This window comes from Heloderma suspectum, chromosome 13 (assembly GCF_057233095.1).
Source record: "Heloderma suspectum isolate Gila_16-S chromosome 13, 16-S_ref, whole genome shotgun sequence".
NCBI lineage: Eukaryota > Metazoa > Chordata > Lepidosauria > Squamata > Helodermatidae > Heloderma > Heloderma suspectum.
In genome coordinates, this window is record NC_139470.1 from 21468631 (window position 1) to 21494262 (window position 25632).

Sequence of the window (25632 nt, forward strand, 5' to 3'; positions counted from 1 at the left end):
GCTGCCTCCTGAACAATGTTACGGACCTCCGTCCATAGTTCCTCAGGCACTCTGTCTATCAGGTCTAATCCCTTAAATCTATTCATCACCTCCACTGCATATTCATAAGGGATATGGGTTGGGTCGTTCCTGAATGGTTTTGTGGTTTTCCTTACATTCTTCAATTTAAGCCAAAATTTTGCAAGAAGAAGCTCATGATCTGAGCCACAGTCAGCTCCAGGTCTTGTTTTTACTGACTGTATAGTCAGTAAAACTCTCCATCTTTGGCTGCAAAGTACATCATCAATCTGATTTCGATATTGACCATCTGGTGATGTCTATGCGTAGAGTCGCCTCTTGTGCTGTTGGAAAAGAGTGTTTGCTATGATCAGCGTGTTCTCTTGGCAAAACTCTATTAGCTTTTGTCCTGCTTCATTTTGTACACCAAGGCCATGCTTGCCTGTTATCCCAGTGATTTCTTGACTTCTTACTTTGGCATTCCAATCCCCTATGATGAAGAGGACATCTTTTTTTGGTGTTAGTTCTAGAAGGTGTTGCAGGTCTTCATAGAACCGATCAACCTCAGCTTCTTCGGCCTCAGTGGTTGGGGCATAGACTTGAATTACTGTGATGTTGACTGGTTTGCCTTGGATTCGTACTGAGACCATTCTGTCGTTTTTGAGATCGTACCCCAGTACTGCTTTTCCCACCCTTTTATTGACTATGAGTGCTACTTCATTTCTTCTACAGGATTCTTGCCCACAGTAGTAGATATAATGGTCACCTGAATTAAATTCGCCCATGCTTGTCCATTTTAGTTCGCTGATTCCCAAGATGTCGATGTTCAATCTTGCCATCTCATGTTTGACCACCTCCAGCTTACCTTGATTCATTGATCTGACATTTCAGGTTCCTAAACAATATTGTTCTTTACAGCATCGGATTTTCTTTTCACCACCAGACACATCCACAGCGGAATGTCCTTTCAGCTTTGACCCAGCCACTTCACTCTTTCTGGCGCTACTTGGAAATACCCTCTGCTCTTCCCCAGTAGTATACTGGACACCTTCTGACCTGAGGGGCTCATCTTCCGGCGTCATCTCTTTTAGCCTTGTGATACATTCCATGGGGTTTTCTTGGCAAGAAAACTGGAGTGGGTTGCCATTTCCTTCTCCAGTGGACCACATTTTGTCAGAACTCTCTGCCATGACCTGTCCATCTTGGGTGGCCCTGCACAGCATAGCTTATGGCTTCACTGAGTTACGCAAGCCCCTTCGCCACAACAAGGCAGTGATCCATGAAGGGGTCCTAAAAGTTAAGGCAAAGTTAATTTGATCAGGTTTGCAGTGGTTGCTATGTTCTGTGAATCTGCACATATGTTTCCTGGTCCCAGAACTCCAATGCATACCTGTAGATCAGGGCTGCACAACTTTTTTGGCCCTGAGGGTTGCATCTGGGGTATGTTTTGGGGCAGGGAGCTGCATATGTATGTGAATGCAAGCACACACAAATGCAATTTGTACTAATTTGAACATTTTTCCATCAAGCATACAAAGCATAGCATGTCTACTAAGAGGTAAGCCTCAGTGCAACAGTTTTCGGGCATGCAAAGCATAGCTCAATTCCATGCATGTCTACTCAGAAGTAAGCTTCAGTGCAACAGCTTTAAGGTATGCAAAGACCACTCATTCTGAAATTTAAAGGTATTTAAACTTTAAATACTCAGCTGGTATTTAAAGTTTAGATGCCTTTGAATTGCTCTTAAATCTGATCACTGATTGTAATTGAATGGGGTTTCTCTGCTTACCATTGAAGAAAGCCTCCTTTCTGTCATCTTTTCCCACATATCAGCTGGACTGTAGGGACAAGTGGTTGGGGGGCCACCCTTGCTGTAGATTCTGCATATACAAAAGCATCTCTGTTTGCTTAATGTCAGAGACAGCTTTGCAAGGATTTTCTATAATGAGCCAGTGAATAGGGAAGCCCTTTGTACTTATAGTACAGTCTTCCCCATCCTGGTGTTGTCTAGATAATGTTGGACTACAGGTCCTATCAGCCCCAACCTTCGTGGTAAATGGCCAGGGGTGATGGGAGCTGTAGTCTAATGCATTCAGAGGGCACTAGGTTGTGAAAGGGTATGTATTATTTTGAAGAAGCTCTGAATGGTGCTGTGAGACAGAAGTGGAACAAGATGCCTGGGGAACATGAGCCTCTTCCACCCTAGGCTTTTCAGCACACTGTATTACTCTGTTAAAAATGCTTTTCCTACGCAAGGAGGTGATCATTACAACACCTTTGAACTCTTATAAATCTAGATTTCCACATCTTAGTGTGTTTCTAGATATGGTGGCTAGAAAAGTTGACCAGTGGTGCATTTAATTTTTTGCCCCTCCTGTCAGCCAGTATTAGCAGTCTGAGGTCAGAGGGCATGCAAATCTGTCTATGTAGGAAATATGGCTACACTACACTAATTAATAAACTTCCAGCTGTTAGACTTTTATCGCCAAATCTAGTTAGATGTCACACTCCAGTCAGCTAAAATGGCTTATGATTCCCACCAACGAACAGAGGGACAGTCTGCCACAGCAGCTAGTGGCATTACATTGACCTCAAAACTTCAACTATTTTGTTTCTGCCTGTGGCTGAGATTTCACTGCAGCACCAATATTCACAGTGTTTTCTTTTCAATAAAATTGTTTGAACTGGCAGGGCTCCTGAGTCGGCAGGGCACTCCACTCTGTGCCAAGACACTGAATGTTCTGTCAAAGGCTGACCCTCTTTGGGATTTACTTGAGGATTTCAGGCACCTACAGAATGGCAGGATCCAATCGTTGTTGCTGTTGGCATGTCTGACTGTAGATGATGATAAATGAGCAAAGAATGCAAATTTGGTTTGATGAAGTAGGGTTTTGCTTAAATGGCACACCTAAATTGGTCCAATAGTTTGCTAACACTGGACTATTTCTGGCTTTTGAGTAAATTTCCTTGTAGTTTGCCTTTCTTGAAAATACAGACATTTCCTTTTATGCTTCATGTTAAGTTTCTGTGGGAGTGCTGTGTTTTGATTCTCCTATTGTATTAGGACATGATGTGTTTTATAATAACAAATGTGAGAATAAACCAGCCAGTGGGGCTTCACTAAGAGATGTTCCTGGAGATTATTCTCTTGACATCTTTTACCCATAATCTTATCCTAGCACAATAATATTATCCTAGTACAATGTTTGAAACATTTTGAATATGGGCTTTTGCTTTTATGCCCTTCTGTTTTGGACAATTAGCCTGGGAAGTAAGGGTTCCATCCAACATTGTGCAAGCCAACATCTAGTTACGCAACACAGCTTTGACTCTCTCTTCCTCGCAACCCTACGTACACCTCCAGATGTGCTCTGGAACATCCAACTCTCTGCTTTTGGGTGTGTGCAGGGGAGAGGGGTAATCCATTTTGCTAGCGGATGGATACAGTTGGGAACAACCCTAAATTTAAGTCTGTAGGGGTATTGACAGTTGTATTTGCTATTTTTAATGAGAAAAAAATGCTGTTACCAGAAGACCTAATTTTGAGAAACATCCTAGAATTTTATTTGGGTTCTTTTGATGTTAGAATTTCTTAACTGCATTATGCCAGCATGGAGTTCCTAGTTCCAGCATAAGCCTGGGGTGTCTCCACAAGGTAATAGGGGCCTTTCATATGTTTCCAGCACTGCGAGAGCCCCTTCTGTGTGATGTGATTCCATGCTGCAGGGGCCTGTGTGTAAATAATGTGACCAAACCACTATGGATCCTTTAAAAAGACAAATGTAATTTGAATTCAAGCGGCAAACCGCTGATTTTTTCGTTGTCGCAGTGAGGGCTGTAGAAGAGGATGGAGAGCTGCATGCGGCCTGCATGTTGCCCACCCCTGTTTTAAAACATTGTACTGTGCCTAGCAGTGGCGGTTGATGCCTACTGGGGCTGGTAGGGCACAGAGCTATGAGGGTATTCCTTAATTTTCATCAGAACCTTGATAATCAAAGATAAATTCTGCCAATCAGCAACTTGGGGTCAAGAATCAAAAAAAAAAGTCCTTGTGCATGCATCAGTTAGGTATTTTTTAAGTATATATTTTTCTTTCCACTGCCACCATGAAGGGGAATATAAGACAGTGTAAGCCCAAGGGGAATATAAGGCATCTTTAGAACCTGTTGTTTTGCCCACTTGAGAAGCTGCTTTAGGATACTTGGCAATGCCTGTGTTTAAAGTGACACAGAACTGGGTAAGGAGAGCGTAAGTATTTGTAAATATAGCCTAAAAAGATCTAGTATATAAATGAATTCTGTTACCTTTTTTGACAGCTCAACCTAGCACAAATCAACTCCATCTCTCAGCTCCAATTTTAAATGCACTGATTAAAAGTGTGTTCTTTTGGCATTTGATTCAGTTTGAGGGAAAAACATAAAAGTCTGGATGCAAAAGCAGCACCCTTATGGCAGGGGTGGAAAGGAGATGGGGGGGGGAAACCTTCCTTTGAGGCGATAGCTTTTAAAAGATTGAATGCAGCACATGGAGAGGGGATTGCTCACCTTACCAAAAGCTAGCATGAGAGCTGAAAGTTTTGTCCCCTGCTCTGAGCTGCTATTGTGTTTCAACCACTCTGCTTTGGATGAACAATGGACTTTAATTAGGCAGACTCAGATGCTGCTGGCTTCTTTTGCAAAACAGTCCCTTCAGGAATTCAGTCTCACCAAAGCACTGCTTATTCCAAGTTGTGTTATTTTATTTAAGATATGCCCTGATGATCTTTACTGGCCAAAAAAAAGGGGGGGGGGCAGCAGAATCCAAAAAGATTAGGAAGGTGTTTAAAGCACATACAGCAGCAAGAGTAGCCATATTTACTCAGAAGTAAGACCAATTGAGTAAGTATGGTTAGCACTGTAGCCTACCATGAAGTAACTAGACACTCTGTGCGCAGGTTCCTGGCTGGAGGAAGCATAGAGCCCACAGCAGCAGCAGCAGCAAAAGGAGAAGCTGGAGGTGCTGTCCATTCCCTCCATGTACAGGTGCTCCTTCTGGTGCTCTGGGGCAAACCATTTTTGCACTGGACCCAAATAAGACAGGGCACACACCCCCTTTCTCCACATACAAATGAAGTTGAGTTGCTATTTCTCCCCACCTCCATTTCTCCTCCTTTCCTCTCACAAGTTTATGGGTGTTAGCGGGAGCAAGAGAAGGGCAGAGAAGCCTTACTTTGTTCCAGGGGGGAGAAATCAGCACATCCAGGGCAGTGGAAAGGGGTGGGGGAGGGAGACATTAGATTGACACTGCCAGACCTACAGTACAGTGGTTTTCTAGACTGTAATCTTTTAAAAGTTGCTTAAAAAAAAAGAAAAGAAAATACCTTGGAGATGGGAAGCTGCTTGGTAGAGATGGCTGGAAGGCAGGAACAGTGCGGGTGGGTGGCTGCTGCTGCTATGAAAATGGAGCAGAGATGGACATGGGAAGTACATACATAGCAAAGTTATTTTCCTATTTTGGTTTCTTCTCACCCCTGTTTTTCAAACAGCAGGTGACTGCCCAGGCATGATTGCTGCTGATTTCAGATATCTCACTAAAATTGCAGCTTAGAGACCCAGTTTTAATTTTAAAGTGCACTTTCCCCCCTCTCAAATCCAAGTCTGAATTCCAAATAGAGTTTTAGTGAGTGGTCAGAGATGCCTTCAGCTTCTTGCCCCTTCTTTCCCCATCCCCCTGCTTTGTCCCTCCTTCACCAGAGCCAGCACTGATGGCTGTAGAGTTCCTGCAGTCTGACCCATCACAAAACTCACAGTTTTACATTCCCCTTTCCCATCCCTATCTCTTAATGGCTTTATGGGATTTTAATCTAATTATGCAATTTTATGTTGAATTTTTAAAATGTGTCTCACTTTCTAGTGAATCAAATACTTGGACTCCAGGTTTATTTGTAAATTGGTGTATTCTTAAATGTTTGGAATGAACTGCTATAAAGCAAAGATTCTACTTCTATTGAACTCTGTAGTTACTAGCAATGGGAAAAAATGGCGAATTCCTGGAAGTCGGTGGCAGGTCGTTAAGGCATCTGAGATTTTTCCAACCCTGTAAATAACCTTTTTTGCCACTCTAAAGGCAAAGGCCTGCAGGAATAAAGTGATGCATTTTTACTAGTAATTTATTTGAATTCCATTCAGCTGAATTGACAGTAGTGATCTGTAACAAAAAGAAATGTATCAGTACGATGCTAACAATTTTTCAGACCGCTTTTGATATTAAAAAAGGTCTATTAATATGGAGAAGGAGCTAATATAAAGAGGAGCTGTCTGAACATCACAAGGAAGCCAGAATAATGAAGCGGGACACAAAGCTGAAACACTGGAGCACCGAGGAGCAGTTAGCTCTGCCCTGAATATAACCAGGTCTATTAACATTAAAGGTGGTCTTTGCTATTCTAAATCTTCCTTCTCTACCTTGATTCTAGACAGCAATCCAAGCCAACATTTATTTTCTGGCCCTTTCAGATGTTACCTTTTTTTATTGTGTGCCAGAAACACTTTTTCTCTCTCCAGACCAGGATGTATAAAAATAGACCATTAACTTTTTTTTTAATCAGTTTTTTTAAAAGTCAGTTACACTGACAATTCAGATACCTTGCCAAACCATGGTTATTTATACTAACTGTAGTTTAGAACTCAAGCAATCAGTTTAGCATCCAAGTGTCAAGTCAAACCACTGTTTAGAGCTGCTTGTCTGTATTCATTTTCTTTCTTCTCAGCACTTCCATCTTCATTTTTCTATCCTATTCATTTATATTATTTATGGACTACTCTTCATGCCAAAGTCCTTCAGAGCAGTTTATATAAATTTAAAACTATCAAATCAAAAAAAGTATAATGAAAGCCAGATTAAATCACACTGGGAAGAGAGTTCCAAAGTCAGGGCACCACCACAGAGAAGGGCCTATCATGAGTCACTACCCCATCTCACCTTTGCAATTCCCAGAGAACTTGAGGGAGCGGATCTTTGTGTGGGACATTTGATGCGGGAAGAGCGGTCCCTATTGGCAGCTGAATTTGTGGAACCCTGCTTGTAAACTTCTCTGGTGTGGTGCTTGGTTGCCTGCAATTATTGTGTAAACTTCAGAACTAAAGTTACACTTCCAACACTTCATTTCCAATCACAAAGCCAAGAATTCCTGTGATGGCTGTGATTTTGGAAGAGCTCTACCAGTGAGGTTAAATTGTACATATTTACTTCATCATAGGTAATTGTGAGCACTGAGCAGACTTAAGTCTCGTATCAAAGGACAAGTGTTGTAGGTGAGTGTTTGGCAAAACTGAACTTGGCTCCTGTAAATCAGTTTACATTATAGTGTAAACAAGGTTCAGCATGTTAGCTAGCAGACTCCTAGTCAGAAGTTCACACTCCCTTTGCATTGTTTTGGTAGCAGATAATGGACTTTTTTTTAGAACACAGACTGCTAGCTGATCCCTTTCCGCTTTGCTTGTGAATGGAAATAGTAAGAGAGTTAGAGATAAAATCAATGAGAAGAGAATATCAAGAGTTAAGCAAATTAGTTCTAGCATGCTAGTTTTGGCAAGAATGCATACAAAGTGTCAAGATAATGGGTTTATAACATTATCTAAACTCCTTCACAATGCAGAAAAGTGTTTAAATAGCATAGAATCTGTTATCTCAACACTCTCAATGTTACTGAAAGAAATTGGCTAATTAATATTTGTAGGAGGACCTTGGCTTCTGAAAACTGTTGTACAGTTGCAGGATTTATTTGTAGGAATTGCATGTAGTTACCTAGTCAGTTCTTTTCTGGCTGATGAGCTGAGATTTACAAATGAGTCATGGGTTAATCGGCAAAAGGAGGCGGGGACGGCAGAGGATGAGATGGCTGGATAGCATCACCGATGCAATGAATATGAACTTGAGCACACTCCAGGAGAGAGCGGAGGACAGGAAGGCCTGGCGTGCCATGGTCCATGGGGTCACGAAGAGTCGGACACGACTTAACGACTGAACAACAACAACATGGGTTAATCAAAGGTGGATTGCTTCAGTGGTGCTACCACCATAGGATGTGGAGTGCGTGTTGCTTAGGATTTGTGTTTAAGAGCAAGAGAAGGAAAAGCAGAGAGCAAAGGATAGATCATAGCTCAGTGGTAGAGTACATGCATGCAAAAGATCCCATGTTCAATCCCTGGCATTTCCAGTTTAAAAAAGAAAGGAAAGGATCAGGTACCAGGTGATAGGAAAGATCTCAGTCAAAGACCCTGGAGAACTGCTGACAGTAAGAGCAGACAATACTAGGTTAGATGGACTAACAGTCTTACCTGGCATAAGTTAGCTTCCTGTTTCCTGTGAGAATGATGAATGTATATGATCAAACATTTAAAAGTGGGCCTGAAATTGCAGGTTACAGTTAAAGGAAGGTCTGGGGATCTGAAAAGGGACTACTGATCTATTCCAAACTCCCATAGGATATCCTATACTCTGGAACTTGTAATTCACACTTCTGAATTAGGACTTGACATTTCATGTATTCATTCCCTTTTTGGAAGGAAGCTCCTTATATTCCAAGTTGCAGTTGGAAATTTTCTGGTTTCTGGAGCATTGTGGCCTCCAGTTTGTCTTTTGTACTGGCTTAGGATGTGTTGAACATGAGAGTGGAAACAACTCAATGAGGCAGCAGTTGAAGAAATCTTGGTTAATCAACAAAATTTTTAGTCTATTAATTGATTAAATTTGCATAAATCTGCCAATGCGTTAAATTATTTTTGCTGGAAAGTGAGATGTTTTCTTTGTAACACACTGTATTCAATGCAATCTTCTCTACCAAACAAGGTACTTGATCTCAAAGTGAGTGTGATGATGCTTCATTATACTCTTGTGCTCTTGATAGACACTTCCTCTGTAAGAATAGGTGCTATCAATTAAAAATGCCAGGCAGAAAAAACATGGCAGCTAAGGGGAAATGTAGAGAATGATTACAATGGCATCTTAAAGGCAAAGTTTTATCACATATTCAGGTCCTGCTTCTGGAGGATGGAGGAAGTTTTTCAATCAGAAAAACTTCCTGCTTGATTGATTGGATTCATTCATTCATTCATTCATTCACTATTGACATTTCTACTTCAGCATTTTACAAAATATTCAGTGTCACACTTATGTGTGATAACTTACTTATATGCACAAATAAAATACCTTGCAAGGCATATCCTTGTACAAACTGTTCAGGCTTGTTTGTGTCCAGTATGTAAGTTATAGGATCATTTTCATCTGAGAAATCAGGGGTGATTGCACAGAGCTTTCAACTTTTTTTTCCCAGACCTCATGTGGTGGTGAACCTTGCCCTATGTATTTTAATCATACAGGCATATCGTTAAGCCCAGCAGATGTTGTGGACTGCAGCTCCCATAAACTCCAGTCAGCATAGCCAATGGTCAGGGATTATGGGTGCTGTAGTTCAAAACATCTGGAAGGCACTGTGTTGCCTCCCTGGTTTAAGCTAACAAAAAGAAATGTAGTTATGATGAAATCCTGCATAAAGAAACATTTGTCATTCACATGAAGTTAAATGTTGAAGTGTATTTAAAAAAATTGTGAGCACTGCTGAGGATGAACATACATTTTAAAAAGCAATGTCTCCAAGCAACGTTTGTCGTGCAACAGAAGAAAGCAGCATTTTGTTCATTGATCTCAGTCATCGGGCTCCTAATAATTCCTCAAGGTTCAAAATTACTGTGAGGAGATTGGTATTAGAGAAAAACTTTGATGTGTAGAATTGAACTAGATCCCGAATGGGCAACCTCCCCCCCCCCCTTAATTTACTAGATGGAGGAAAGAAGGAGTGAAATTTCAGCATTCATGCAGAACAACCTGTTCTTACCTACAGTATTTCCAACAACTGTTCAGTAAGATCCATATTATGAATGATGTAGAACACACTAATTTTTATCCAGCGATATACTTAACTCAAAATATGTGCACTGTGTGAAGGAAATAGAGCTGCTTTTCTATAGCAGGGTAAACAAGGGTAAAGAGCCACCTGTAGGAAGCTCATTGCCACAAGCAACAAACATGCTTTGGTTAGAGATGGATTACTTGAATTGTGAAATTATTTAAATGATCTTTTTAATGTACACTTTGTCATGTTGACCACAAAAAATGCTGACGGGATACCGGTGTACTCAGGCTGCTGTGTGAAGTGGATCTGTTTGCTCTGCACATTTACAAAAGTTGGTATTCAGGGGCTGTGAGCTATTTTCATTTCCCTTTGGAGTTTTTTTTATCTTACAACAAGGAAGTCTCACCATTAAGTCATGTACACAAAGCTGTCTCACCTGTTTTCCCTGCTCACATTCCAGGCCACCCAGTACATTTTCTAGGCTGTAGTCTACAAAATGCATGTCACCATAAATTAGTCTTTTTGAGGTGCCAGAAGACTGTTGTTTTCACCTGTGTAATTGTTTTGGTAAGAATATCTTCATAAAGCTAAAAGCTAATGTTTAAAAAATAATCAAATTGCTCTTCTGTAAGCACACCAATTTGAGTAGAATATGATTGGAGACATTTATCAGGTAGCTGAACCTATTTTCCTCAAGCCAAGATAAAAATAGCTCTTTCAGAGAAGTTTTAATCCTAGAAGAAGGAAGCATTCTCCTTTGAATGTGTGCCTTCCTATGGCAGAGAGGTCTTCTCTTGCTAGAACTCTTAACAGTGGGAAACATCAAAGTATATCTGAAAGCCTTAACTTGTATATACCCTTTCATCTTGAACTTGGCAATTTGTTTCATTGGTACAGCAAACTGAACATCATCCCTCTCCCCATTCTACTTAAAAATAATTTAATTGGATTTTATAGTTATATCTGATGGTGGAAGATATAGTTCCAACAAAATAGATTTGCAGCATTTTTTTTATTTATTTATTATTAAATTTATTAATCGCCCATCTGGCTGGTCACCCAGGCACTCTGGGCAATGTACAACATACAATAAAAACAGTTTAAAACAATAAAATTCTACAATAAAAACATTTTCTAAAATACCCTAACCCACCCCAAATGCCTGCCTGAACAACAATGTTTTTAATGCATGACGGAAGCTCATTAAAGAGGGGGCATGACGGAGTTCCCTAGGGAGGGAGTTCCACAGAGTGGGGGCCACCACAGAAAAGGCCCTCTCCCTCGTCCCCACCAGTCTAGCTGTCCTGGCTGATGGGACAGAGAGAAGGCCATCTTTCCAAGCTTACCTGTTCTCCATATCCCTGACATGGTTTGCGTGGTTCTCATATAAACATCGAAAGCTGCTTTATCCCAAGTAAGACCATTGGTCCACCTAGCCCAGAACTGTCTGTTTTGACTGGTAACAGTTCTCCAAGGCCTCAGTGTTTTCCAGCTCTGCTGCCTGAGATCTTGTAGGTGGGGATGCCAAGGAACAATGTAATGCACAATAATTTCAGAATTATTATTAAGTTATATGGTGGGGTGAAAGTTCTGAAACTTGATCAGCTCAGACTTGACCAGCTCCCCCTACTAAGAATTTTGGCTATTTATAGAGAATGACTGAGGGTTACCTTGACATCACTTACAGTTCTAAAGATGGTAACTATAGTTTCCCAGTTTGAACAAAATGGGAAACTATGAATTCAAGACTTCCTGGTGCTATCGCTCATGCTTTTAAGGGAGGTGTGTGGGCTTGTTCATTTTGCATCCAAACCGGGCCATTAACTAGAGACTTTCTTAAGTATAGCTTTTGAGAGCCGTAAACATTCTAGAGTATTTTTTTACCATGTTTGTCAGGACTGAAGGGGCTTCGTGCGTGGGCAAAGGTCTTGTTCATATCTCTGCTTACAAAGCAGAGAAAAGAAAATCCAAACAGGGTCAGTGTGTCCTCCACTTTATTTCCTTTCTAAGTACTGCAAGGGAGCCCCCTGGAGGAAGGCCAAGGGAGTTGTTACTGTGCATATGTGAATGGCTCCTCAAAGGTGTTCCAGTTGAGGCAGCGTGTGCTGATTGTGTGCCAAAATCAACTGCAGCTTGACTGGAGAAATGTTCACTCACTCAGACGTGCTGCAGGCTGAAAACCTTTGTTTGCTTCGTGTGGAGTTTACTGTTGGAGTTGCATACTCCTTGAAGTGAAATAAACTCCTTCATTTGAGCATGTGTAAGCACTACAGAGTATACTTCTGAATAAGTCTTGCTGGTATACTTTTGCAGTGAGTGTGTGTGTACGGATGTGTGTGAATGCAGCTTAAGCCTGACATCCCCATGCAGACTTACTTAGTCCGTCTGTTCGTCTATTTAAAATATCTGCCTAAAAAGCCCAAAAGGTGGCTTACAACAACCATTAAAATGCAATTCAACATAAAACAGCACTATAATAACATAAAAACAGCATAAACCCCCCACCACAACAAACCTGGATAACAGGAAACAGTAACAGGTGTAGAATTTGATTCAAATCAAAGGCCTAATGAAGTTTTCACTATCTACCTAAGACTGCACAAAGGGGCTCAGACAATCTTCTCTAGGAAAGAAGTTCCAGAAATCTAGGATGTTGCTTTGAGTAGTCTAGGTGTCCAGGAATATACAATTATGCAGTTCCTATATTTTCAGCCTCAGGCTGGCTTTGGAAGTATAACAACCAAACGTGTATCATCCAAAGAAAAAGTGGATGTGTGAGTCACTCCCACTTCTTCTTCTTTTTGCTTCATGTAGTAGAATCTGAAAAGGAAACTTGCACAGCTGGAGCCCCTGAATTTTTCTGTGAGCCTGATAACAAGTTCTTTCTCTGGCTGTTACAGTGTGGGACAAACGTAAATATGCACGTGACTTGTACATCTTTTTGCTTTTTGCCACACTTTGTAACACCCACAGCTGCTTTGCATGCAAATTCACATTTTACAGGGAGTGTAAAATAGTGCCATGGTGCCTGTAAACATATATTGGTCATGTGCCAAGGAGCTGCATATTTGCAGACATCATGCATCCCCTTCACATGTTAAGGTGTATGCCAGGACGCTGTGTTCAGATGTCTCTCTAACCGATGTTTGGAATTTCTGATGCTATTGTAATCAAATGTTAATTAACATATGGTCCACGACAGTGACATCTGGTATGCCATGATAAAATGTGCATTGACCTCATTCCGCTGTGCCAACAAACTAATGTTATCTTCAGGTTCCCAGTTTGTAGTGACAATGTTCTACTGAAGGTTACAGATGTTCACCAAGACTTCATGTGTGAATAGAAGGCAAGCACGGACAGTGGTGATATCACCACAAAAAATGGTGAAATAACTGAACTCGGATATGTACTGTGGTCAATGTACAGCCATCAGACACCAAAAAGGAATATAAATATAAAATACTTGACAGGACTTGATAAGGTCATGTCCCGGAGTCCTTCAGATCAACCAAAAATTGGGACTAAGTCGACTTGGGAGACCAGAAGTAGCCCTTCATTTGGAACCCCATCAGAGGACAACATTGAAATTGACCTTGTGGCTATTCAGCCTACAACTCCCATCATCCCTCATCATTGGCTATGCTGAATAGGTCTGGAGGACAAAACATCTGGAGGGCCATAAGTTCCTCAGCCCTGTATTACCAATTCAAATAAGAGAAAACAAAGACATTAAAGGCTTAAAAATTGGAGAGACATTATAAACTCAAAACTATTTGATATCACCTTAATCTTAACATGCCCAGAGGACTCTCTTAGAAAAGTAGTGGAGGAGTTTGTCTTGTGGTGAAGTCTCTGGATTGCAAATTAATTATAAAAAAACTGAAATGTTATGCATGAATTTAGATAAACCTTCCCAAATGAATTTTCAAATCAAATCCAGAATTTCCTTGTGCAAATCACACCTGAAATATCTGGGAACCTGCCTAGTGACAAATCTGAATAAATTATTAAAATTAATTACAGTCGCTTAATTTAGTAAATGAAACATGATTTAAAAACTGGACTGAAATCAATCTTTCAATAAAAATATTGAAAAAAACAGAAGTCAAGCCTGGCTTTCACAATCAAAAATGATAGGAAGCCTATGGAGCCAACAGTATTTTTGTGTCTAGGCATACAATCAGGCTGATTCCTTTGCGAAGGTGTTCACACATATTGATAAACCAGGAATCCAGGCTTATTAAACCATGATGTTTATGAACTGCATAGTGGTGAAGCCCGTTAGCCATAGATAGCTTAGTGTTGGGTTCAAATCCAGGATTATGGTTAATTGCACCCAAATTTACAGTCCTGACTTGTTCAAGCATAATAATCCTGGGTTCAGATGTAATCCTAAACTATCCATTTCTGGTTTGTTTATCCACTTGTGTAGATGGGAAGAGCAAAGTGGGAGTGAACGGGCTGTGTGCACATTGTGGTTTAATAAGCCAAGAATCCTGGGTTATCGTTATGTACGAACATGGCCCATATGATTATCCACAAAATGTTACGGGACATAATTTGTATTTATTTTATTTGCCTGTCTTCTGTCCAAGAAATAGTATTTCAAAGCAAAAATAAAAAACATTCCACAGGTTACATAGTGCTTTCACAGGAGTAAATCTGACTTTTGCTTCATGTTGTATTCCTTCACAAACAGACCTGTTTGTGGAGGGTGGGGAGAAGAGTCCTGTTTGTGGGGGGTGGGGCTGAAATCTTTCCTCTCAATTGGATCTGATTTTGAAGAAAGGCTGCAACTTTGCAGCCTGCTGTGTGAAGACTGCTTACCAGGTTCCCTTGAGGAGAGAAGAACTTCAGCTTTTCAAGGAGCAGATTTCAGCCTTTCTTCGCAGCCAAGTGAACAAGCTTGTGACTAAGTGCTACCCCAGCAGATCCTTTTGCAAACAGGCATGCTGTCGGTGGATCTACTGTTGAGGTGAGCTGGTCTTCAGCCTCCTCTTTGATATAGCAGGCTTGTGGGTAGTTCAGTTTGAGACTACAAATAATCCAGTGTCAGTTTACTTCGATTTATCATTTAGGTAGAATTTTTAGTAGATTTAAATTTCGCTCATTGGAACAATGCAATGTAAAAAAAAAGTTGGTGGTAGAAAAGTAAAAATGTAATTATGGTTTGGCTATGATGTCTGAACTGGATGAAAGTAGGCATCAATAAAAAATGTAACCATTGTCCAGTCTTCGTTGATTTAAAAATGGGTTGCATCCAGATTTAGCCATACTTAGAATGTAACCCATTGATAAACCCATTGATATCAATGGATATCAATGGGTATCAATGGGTATCAAAAACCCATTGATATCAGTGGAACTTCAGTCCTGTTGATTTCAGTGGGTCTGCTCTAAGTATAGCTAAATCTGGGTCCAACCCAATATGTATGCAGTTTTAAGACACTGAAAACATTCAGTATTCTTTTGGATAGGTTTAAAAATGCTGTGGACACAAAGACTCCTTGAGCAAATCTTTTCCCCTTTATTGATAAGATAGCCAGAAGAAGCTTTGGTGCAACTTCTTGCACAGGGTAGGTTGGCTAAACTGCAGCAGAGTTTTGAAGTGTGGTATACTAAATCATCCCATTTCTTTGTGGTCTTTCCTTCAAGTGTGCTTGTGAATTGGCTTGGGAAACACACTTCTGTGAAGAGTTGGTTCTGTGCCAAAGGAAATGACAAGGATCATTGCATGGCCCTTGTGATTCAGCAGGAATCAGCTGAGCCCAATCTTATGTTTAGGGGAGCTTCACCCAGAAGCAGCTCCTCCTTTGGAGCAAGCAGTGCCTCACCTCCCCTTTAGCTAAAAAATAAAGGGGAAGAGCCATCTGTTTGAGATTCTTGGGGACAGGGTGCAGAGTCTCCATGTAATGCCCCCTCCTCCCTGCTTCCAGGTAAACCCAGTGCTGCTGCCTCCTGGCAAATGCTGGATGCTCTAGGATTTTCCTGGAATAGCCTGTGAAAAGCGGATACTTGTGTGGAATGCTTGGGAGCATCAGCTCCTTCCAGGAATGAAGCCCTGTTCCCTGCACTGTAATTGGTTTCAACGGAAGCTAGAAGGGAATATTTATTTATTTATTTACTTACTTACATTTTTATACTGCCCAACAGCTGAGGCTCTCTGGCTGGTACACAAGTAAGACATATAAGAACAAGATCCTCCACCTCTGATGAATGCTACTGCTTAGGAAGTTGACCTCGCCCTGCCTAACAAGCCATCATTTTCAACCTTCCCATGGCTTTCATACTGACCCCTCCTCAGCTTAAGGGAACTGCATGTCAACTTGACGTGGCACGTTACTATCGCAAGCATCTCCGGTCTACAGTGAAGCAGGTGGAGCCTGGTGCCTCAGTATATGCCATCCCCACTATACCTAGGGTACAAATGTAGCCCACTTCTTACACCACAACCGGGATGAATGCTTTTTGTTCTAAAAGCTACTTGGTTCTAAAAGATTTAAGGTTGATATAAAATGCATGCTTATGTGTAGTATGTTTTTAGCGAAGATCTCTTATTCTGGGATTGAGCTGACCTCTCTCTGATTCACTCAAAACAGTGGTGGAAACAATTAACCCTATGGTTATAAATGCACTAATGGGGCAAGATGTGTGTTCCCTAATTTATAACTTGTCTAATGTTTCCTGTGAAGGGACTTGGATGCTTTGTGGTAAGAGAGTGAACATGTTCTCTCCTGAGCTTCACGGAGGGCATTCTACACCTAGGAATGATGCCTTGTCCTGGAGCAAGGAAGGGTAGGGGCTGCTGTGGCAAGCATCCCCCCCCCCCGACAATTGCTGTGGAAACACCGATCTGGCAACAGCAGCCCCCATCATGCCCAGTGGCAGAGCTCTTTCGATCCGGAGGCTGGGACTGTAACATCTAAGGCCACCAGAGAGACCCCTGCAGATTGGAGCCACCGCTACTCCCTCCCCTTTCCCACTGGGAAGGGAGGGGAAAGGCAACAGATAGGAATGGCAAGTCCTTGTTTGTAATGTTTCAGGGGATGTCCCGGGGTTGTATGGTGTCAAGCTCTACTATTTCTAGATGGTTGTATGGTGTCAAGCTCTACTATTTCTAGATGGCTCAGATAATGCATAACTCAGATTTATCAGGCTGTAGGGAAGAACCTGCCTGAGGGAATCTCAGCTCATGTCTTTAGAGGAACAGCAGCCCATGAGGGAAACTTTCTGATAGAGGATATCTGCAGAATGGCCACACAGGCCTCGATACATACTTTTTCAAAACAGTATAAAATAGGTAAGTTTTCCTCTTCGCTAGCAGCCTTTGGCTGTAAGGTACTTCAGAAGGTAGTGATATAGAGACATATTGATCTGTGGAAACCCACCCTGGAGGCGTGCTCCTCTGCTTTTTTTTACCCTAGGTGTAGACTCCCCTCTGTGATGCTCAGGAGAAAATGGGAATTTTCCCGTTGAATTCCTGTTCTCTGAGCATCATAGAGGACATCCCCCCCCCCCCGACCCCCAATCAGTAGATATTCCTAGGGCTACTGCCTCTAAGTCAGGGCCTCCCAGGGAAGTTCCAAAATATCCCTGTCTGGTTTTTGTTGCTGTTTCCTAAGTAGTTCATAGTTCATTTAGTTACAATTTTCAACACCAGAGGGCACAGAGGATGGAACAACTTTTCTTCAGAGTGGTTGAGGGGTGGTCTTCCTATTCCAGCTGATCTGGGTAACAGGTTGGCTGTTCCCCTTGGAGAGGCAAAGAATTAAAGTGGACTTGCCTACTTGCTCCAGGAAGAGGCTCCATCCCTAGGTATGGAATGCCCCCTGTGACGCTCAGAAAACTGAAATTCATGTTAAGAAAATTTCCTTTTTCATGTTGTTATTGCTTCGGTTTTATTGTGAGCCATGAGCTTCGGTATGCAACAGCTTCGTTAGATGGGCGAAGTAATGTGATCTCTGAATGTGTGAAGTCCTGATCAGCATGCAGATTCCTTCCTCTACTACTCGGGTCTCTAAGTTGTTGTTGTTGTTGTTGATGATGATTTTAAATAAGCCTGTTGCAGTTAAGGGGAGGGGTTGATGTTTTCCTCTTACTTACATTGGAGATGAAAGTGTGTTTATATCCAGTCACAAGCAACGTGCGTCAGAAATTCTCTTCCACTGAGCCCCATAGGATCTTAAGTACCTCTTTCTCTGAAGCACTGATGTCATGATTAAATGGGCTGTTATCTTCTTTTCCCTCCTTCAGTGAGCATTTGTCCTGCGCCTTCACATTCTTCCTTCATGGGGAAAGTAATGTGTGTACAAGTGTGGAGATCGCCCAGCACCAGCCAATCTATCTGATCAGCGAGGAGCATCTCCACATGGCCCAGTCCTCCCCCATGCCATTCCAAGGTAGGTGGTGTGTGTGTGTATTGTCCATGCACTGTCTAGATCAGGGGTGGGCAACACATGGCCCATGGGGTGCATGAAGCCTCCTACGCTGCACAGCCAAATTTGCCAGCAACATTTGGTGGCGTGCCGGTAAAAAACACACAAAAAACATAAAAATATATAGTAGAGATGTCTCTTTAACACAAGGCGTGTGGGGAGCATTGTTATAAGGTAAAATCGCACTCCTTGCAGTCTTCTGGAAGTGCAGTTTGGCTTTAAAACTAGGTACGCGCTCCTTGATTTAAAAAGAAATTGCTTCTTTTTTGCCTCTCTTTTGCTGATGGTGGTAGCAGAAAGGGAGGCACCCCCCACTTGGATGGAGGGGTTGGGGAAATTGGCCCCCAGAGGTTGCCCACCCTTGATCTAGATTATGGGCTTCTCTGCATGCAGCTTTTATTCTGCGATTGAGATTGGCCACTAATGGAAGTTTGCGGGACCTTTACATGAAATTGTCGACCTCCAGAACCTCTCCTGTACACTCTAGCCATTTCTGCAGCTTTATTTGAAACGGAGATAATGAGCTGTTAAAAAAACGATTTGAATTTGTCTGTGTGAAGAGGGAATTGCGCTATAACAGCAGTGCCATTCAGTGCCTGTATAACGAAACATTTAGAACTTGTAGTTAAAGACAATCCCCAGGGATAAAAAAGAGGCGGTGCATGTGAAGGAGCCAATCTTAATCCCGCAAATAATCTGGAAGCAGAAGCCCTGGTAAAGTTGTGGGATAAAAAGCCTGGTGTGGAGAAGCCCTAGGTGGTCTGGAATAAAACCTTAATTTCAAACTTACACTTTTTCTACCAGTAATACTGCCCAGTCATACCTCAGAACATCCTCTTTCTCCCCATGGGGTCAAATCCCACATGGAGCAGAGTGTCCTTTCTCAGACCTGCCTACGACAGGCAGTGGCTAACGGTTTCCCCAGAAATGTGTTTATTTTTTAAAAAAAATCTTTCTGGTTATATCCTGAGATTTTGTAGTGAAAGAGTTTGTTTGGTCGTCTGCCAGACAAACCTTGGATAGGGCAACAAACCATGGGTTAAATAAATCATGGGTTAGTGTTATGTGCAAACAAAGTGATTGTAGATGTAAACTGAAAAGGAATGTCAAAAGTTAAGAGTGTCAAAAGAGAACAAGTGGAAATAATTTAAAGAGCATGAGTTTGTAGAATGATTAAGGGTGGTCAAAGATGAAGAATGAAGATGTAGAAGTGGACAGAGCCAAGAAATGAGGAAGATCCAATTAACATGCAATTAATTAATTTGCATGTTATTTGTGAGAAAAGCTAGCTGCCAAGCTACAGCTAGAGGACGTATCGTCCTACTTACTCTGTAATCTTCTTACTCCAGAGTTATCCTCAGATTGGAAATCCTCAAGCCCAACAGACTAAAAAGCATCAGATGGGCATAAATAATGACTCTGGGGGGTGGGGGTAAACTAATTAATTTGAACTGCTTCTTATTTGCTATCACATTTTCAAATCTGTCTGCAGCTGAGAGGGCAACATGTTCTCTTCTTCAGGCTGTAAAGAATACCTTGAGGGCCTTGACATAACATTTGTTGGCCAGGTTAATAAAATTTAGAACCCAGTTTTAAATTTAATGACAACGGTATTATACATTTGACTAGAATAAAATCATGTTCCCTTCACCCAAAATATTTAAAAACTCTTCGAGCTTTGTATAGCAAGAAGCTACTTATTAGGACAAGATCTAGGTTGCAATCCTGTGCACAGTTCTCTGGGAGTAAGGCCCATTGAATGCAATGGGACTGACATCTGAGTAAACATACTTAGGCTTGCTTTGCACAACTTTATCTGGAGGAGGTTGGGATGATTGAGGCTGCACATTGAACGGTCTGTTTTTGTTCTTGTTTCAGTGCTGATAAGCCCATATGGTTTAAGCGGTACTTTAACGGGCCAAGCATATAAGATGTCAGACCCAGCAACCCGGAAGCTAATCGAGGAGTGGCAGTATTTTTATCCAATGGTGCTGAAGAAAAAAGAGAGCTTGAAAGAGGAAGAAGAACTGGGATATGATGATGATTTTCCGGTGGCAGTAGAAGTCATAGTTGGTGAGGTTCAGTATTTTGCTGAATAACATTTTCCCTTCTCCCTGCTCCAATTAAAAATAAAATACAGTCCTGATAAGAAACAGGTTTACTGTGAATCTGTTAATGCTAGAGTATTTTGACATATTGCCTTACTTTAAAAGTTGATGCGCTTTCTCACACAGCTTATGGCAATTTTAGACTATTTATTTATGCTTCTTCCTTTAGTGATAAAAATAAAAGCAGATACAAATTATGCCCTATTCTTGTCTCTTCTTAACCCTGTCTTTACAGGTGGTGTCCGAATGGTGTATCCTTCAGCTTTTGTTCTTATTTCTCAAAATGACATTCCTGTGTCTCAGAGCACTTCCACACCAGGAGGCCACAACAGCATGGCACCGCAGGGAGCTGGAAACGTGAAAGATGCCAGTGGTTGTGGAATGTTACTCACACCACCCACCTCTCCAGAGCAGATGGTGATAGGTAAGGAGAAAACGTGAGGCACCCACCTGTCATATGAAGGGTAGTGTTGTGGGGCCACTTATACGCCTTCCTGCGATCAGCTACTTAGTAGCCTTCAGCTGCTAATGCTTGGTAAATTTACCCGATTCCCTTTTCCCCATTGTTTATAGTTAGTGGGTCCTTTGGACAGCAGAGAGGAGCTCTGTTCAGGTGTTTAAAAAATACCATACTTTTAGCACACCGCATAGCTCTGCCTCCCGATGTTGCATGCATTGCTTAGGCCCCCGCAGGTGTCTGCCCATGCTGCCTAGGCATATCCAGGGAGAGGGCCTGCGTAACGATGTCGGGTGGGGCTATGCAGCGTGTCCCCGCTCAGTTGTAAAGGCAAGGTATTTTTGGAATGCTTGAACAGGGCTCATAGGTTTAACAGCCATAATGCAGGAGAGAGAAATAGTGAACATTTACTGCATAAGTATCCCCATTTTTTTTTAATTCAGTAAAGTAGAACACCTTGAATGTGCCCTTTTAATGTGGCATTGTTTGCTTATTTAGGAGTATCCCTGTAAGCAATATTAACTGTATGGAGATAGAGGTATTGGGGTAACTTCGAATTTGACTCATGTTGTATATCATTTTTTGACACTTCTTGGCAACATGAGAAGCTCTCTTGGGGCTAACTAGATGCACCTGTGGAACTGCTCATGTGTTAGTATGTTGGTCTTGCTGAATTCCTATTAATAGTGATTTAAAGTAGAGGAGTAGTGGGTGGAAGGGCTCGCCAGTCCTTACCTCATCTGCTATATTTTGTGTACACCCCCTTCCAGTAGTTGTGTTTCTCCCAGTAGGATTGCTCTTAGTTGGTAGGCCAAACTAGATGTGACATGTTAAATGTTTCATTGCAATACACATGTCTAGGGTTTTTTTTTTTTTTTTTAAAAAAAAGATTAATTGCTGGGGACAGTAGCATGAATGAGACAATAGCATGCAAGGAAAGAAGTTTAACTTTTGTCTCCCCCCGCCCAAATTTCTCTTAGCCCTGCCTAGAATTTTAATTGGGACTGTGTTGTGGGAAGAAGGGTACCCCCCCCCCCGCCATATGTGCTGCAGTCGCAATCCTGAGAAGAGCTGTAGCTCAGTGGGTAGAACTCAATGCTTTTTATGGAAAAGATCCCAGTTTCAATACCTGACATCTGAAATCCTGGAGAGCCAACACAAGTCGATGTCGACAATACAGGGTGAGCTAGGTGACCAGCAGTCTTGACTCAGTATAAAGCAGCATCGTATGTTCCTGACTCCCTCACACATGCATGCTCTTTAACTTTTTTAAAAACTAGTTTAAAAAAAAATAGCTTAAAAAATTTAAATCTTGTAGTTAACATCACAACTAGTTTTCTCCTCTGAGCCTCTCCAGAAGAAACCTAGCTTGAGTGGTGGGAATTGCAAGTAAAAAGCAGAAGTGGGGAAAACATTTAGCGCCCCCTGTACACTTAATAAGAACTTGGCAGTGATCTGCATTCTAACACACAGGTCTTTTGCTGTCATGTGTAGCTACCCCCTAGGTAAAATTAATATTGATAAAGTATGTGAATCTTAGTGTACAATGATGTAGTGAAATTGTGAGAAGCTCTATAAACTCTTGAGTGATCCAGCTTTCAGGAAACAGGGAGGTTTCCAGTCACAGCACTAAAAATGTTGCCTTTATGTGCTAGTGAAACCTCAATCTGATATTCCAGGCTGGTCTTTGGCTGTTGTTTACTGGTGTCTGTCGTTTAAATCAATGCAGCTACTTAGCTCACCTTAAGTAAAGGCATGTCCTTCAACACCATGGGGATATACCAGGTTTTAATATTTTCCTGTCTTCATGGCTGGCATTTTAATGCTAAGCTGGCCAGTTTCCAAGGATACAATCTAGTTCTAGCATTAGGCATTCACTGTAGGAAGGTATGCTTTGTGTAGATGTAATTAATTATAGCAGTTACTACACTTCTTCCACAAAAAAAGATTAGAACTTTGCGGAAGGGATTGAAAAAAGGAACTAAACTATTAAGGAAACATGGAGAATAAACAATATATTGTAAGCTGTGTTTCTAAATGAGTAATCAAAAGATTTTCCAAAAGTAATAATAAATGGCCAAATGTTTTTTTTATTGGCTGGATGTTTTGTTAGTTTGGCTCTGTTGTTTCTGTGATCGATCTATCTATCTATCTATCTATCTATCTATCTATCTATCTACCTACCTACCTACCTACCTACCTACCTATGTTACTGAAATTTGAAGCAGGGAGGTAGAGGGGAATTTGCATAGCATTCAGTGGTACCCAGTTCTCAGTCATATGCACTGTGTAGCTAGCTAGTACTGTAGGTTATGATGGGGAAACTTCCACCAATAAATTCTCTTTGGTTATACTTACAAGGGTGCATAATCTTTTTGACCCGAAGGGCTGCATTGGGTGGGGGCCAGGGGGCCATGCATGTGCGTACATACACACACGTAAGTGTTTGCTTGCTCGTACACAAACACACAAACACGCACACAGAAACACTGCTCCAGTAACAGTTGAAATTTTAAAAATCAGGAGTAGTAACTTACTACAGACTCCATCTCTGGTTTATTAACAGTTATTCTGACACTGTGGGTAAAATTGGATTTATTATGCTAGAAGATGCATTCCATTCCCTCTGGATGCCCTTTCATCACACATTTTTCTATTTAAAAAGAGAATAGGTTACATTCTAGTACAAATGAAATACATGAGCTGATAGTCTTAACTGGTAGAAGCAAACTGCATACTCCAATTTTAAGAAATTTCTGTAGCAATACGTAAGGATTTAAGACAGTGTGTACTAATCACATTGTGAATGCATTGGTCAGTGCATGGAGAAGATGAAGACTTGGAAAATCCCAGAAGTATGATACTAGTTGCAACCTGTTCTTTAGTCTTGTGCAGGATAATGGTTACAGTTTGATACTGGTACCCAAGAATTTGAAATAACTTTTTCCTGCAAAAAATTGCATCATGGTGGCATCATTGAAAGCATTGCAACTGCACAGAAATATGGGCTTGTGGTGGGAGCTCTCCCTTGTGGAGAGAGGTAGGGTGCTGATAGCAGTGTAGTAAGAACCAGGTGAGGGCAGGATTTGCAAACATTTGAAGCCCCTGGGAATAGTGGCACAAATGGCTTAGAAGTCCTTTTAAAGCAGTGGCAGACACAGTCATCAATTAGTTGCCTTTTTTCCTCTGATGTAGCAGTGCTCTGGCTGCTTTCAGTGTTTTATTCATAAGGCTTTTTTTCTGGCCATGCCAGACATAAGAACAAGGAGTTCTGTAAACATGTTTGACCTTGTTGAGCATTTGTACTATTACCTCTTTTTCCAGCTCAAGCACAGAATCTCAGACATGCGGTTAGGAGGCTAAGCAAACTAAAAGCTCCCTCTGCTGTCCCAATTCATGTTTAGAGCTGTTGATTCTATTGGATTTACAATTCCTCTAATGATATCCTTCATAACGGAGAGTAGAAGCCATTGCTGGTGCCATTGATAACCAATTTTACTGCCTCTGGTGGACACAACATGTTACAGGTGCATAATGTCTGTGCGTAGCATCAGCACAACCTCTTCACCTTTCTGTAGCAACTCTACAATAATTTTAAAATTGTTTCTGAGTTGCAGCGTAGATGTGGTTCAGACACAACAAATCATGGTTTGCCATCATATGTACAAGCCTTGGATTTTCATGCTCCTTCATTCCCTGTCTGACTTCCTATTTTGTTAACTGGACAATAATCAAACCATGGTTTCAGTGGAGATCCTGGTTTCTTCCAGCCAGAGTTTCTCATTTTGAATGCAATGTGGAAGTCTGGTTTAAACAAATCTCTGTGCCAAAGCCAGCACACAAGGTGAAGATGTGAGAGGGAGGTGTGCCAGTGCTCATTCCTGGCTTCATAAAGTATGGTTTGTGAAGTCAAGGATGTTACACTTGAACTAGCTTGAACTTTGACACGAAGATTTCATTTTAGTACTGAAAGAACCTAATCCTAGATGCAAAGAAATATTGCTATGCTTGTGTACTCATCTCATCTTAATAAAGCCTAGCAACCTTGTCCTAAAATATTTTCTTTCTGTAACAGATATGCTGAGGTGTTTCCCTGAATACTGCTCCCCCAACGTGTATGTTCTTGCTGTATATAATTTTAACACCAACAAAGTTCTGGCACCTGCTAAACCAGGGTAGGCAACCTGATGTTCTCCAGATGTTTTGGGCTACAGTTCCCATCAGCCCCAGCCAGCATGGCCAGTCATTGGGGATTGTGGGAATTGTAATTTAAAACATCTGGAGGGTACCATGTTGCCTACCCCTGTGCTAAACTGAAGCAAGTTATGCTCTGCTGGACACAAAATTGAAAAAGTATGAGTGTTGTGTGGTCAGCAAGCCTCCAAGGAACATCATTTCCATAAAATGATTCTCGTACCTGTTGCTATTTCCTATGGTGTTGCCATTTATCTTGCAGGTGAAAGTGGAGGCATTCCTAGTATGGTAAGCCATACAGCAACACCAGATGGGATGGTCACTGTGCAGAGTCCAAAGAAATCGGGAAAGATTCCTCCAAAGTTCCAGAATCGTATGGTTCACAGAGTTTGGAAGGAGTGTATCCTCAACAGGCCGCAGTCCAAGTAAGAGAATAGTTCTGCCTGATTCCTCTACTACGAACATCAATAGGCATCCTATTTTAACAATCAGCAGTTATTTCACAGAACATGTCCTCCTCACTTACATTGTAATATTTTTCCAAGT

At 41.4% G+C, this 25632-nt stretch overlaps 1 protein-coding gene across 6 annotated transcripts in view; it reads left to right on the forward strand.

Moving 5' to 3' along the window:
• MED13L (mediator complex subunit 13L) overlaps positions 1-25632 on the forward strand; it is a 213543-nt gene that overhangs the window by 109635 nt on the left and 78276 nt on the right. For all 6 annotated transcript variants that reach the window (XM_084819398.1, XM_084819400.1, XM_084819399.1 and 3 more), the window contains 4 exons: positions 18146-18291; positions 20206-20400; positions 20671-20859; positions 25349-25511. In XM_084819398.1, coding sequence (XP_084675524.1) covers positions 18146-18291; positions 20206-20400; positions 20671-20859; positions 25349-25511 — 693 coding nt within the window. The remainder of the gene's footprint in view (positions 1-18145; positions 18292-20205; positions 20401-20670; positions 20860-25348; positions 25512-25632) is intronic.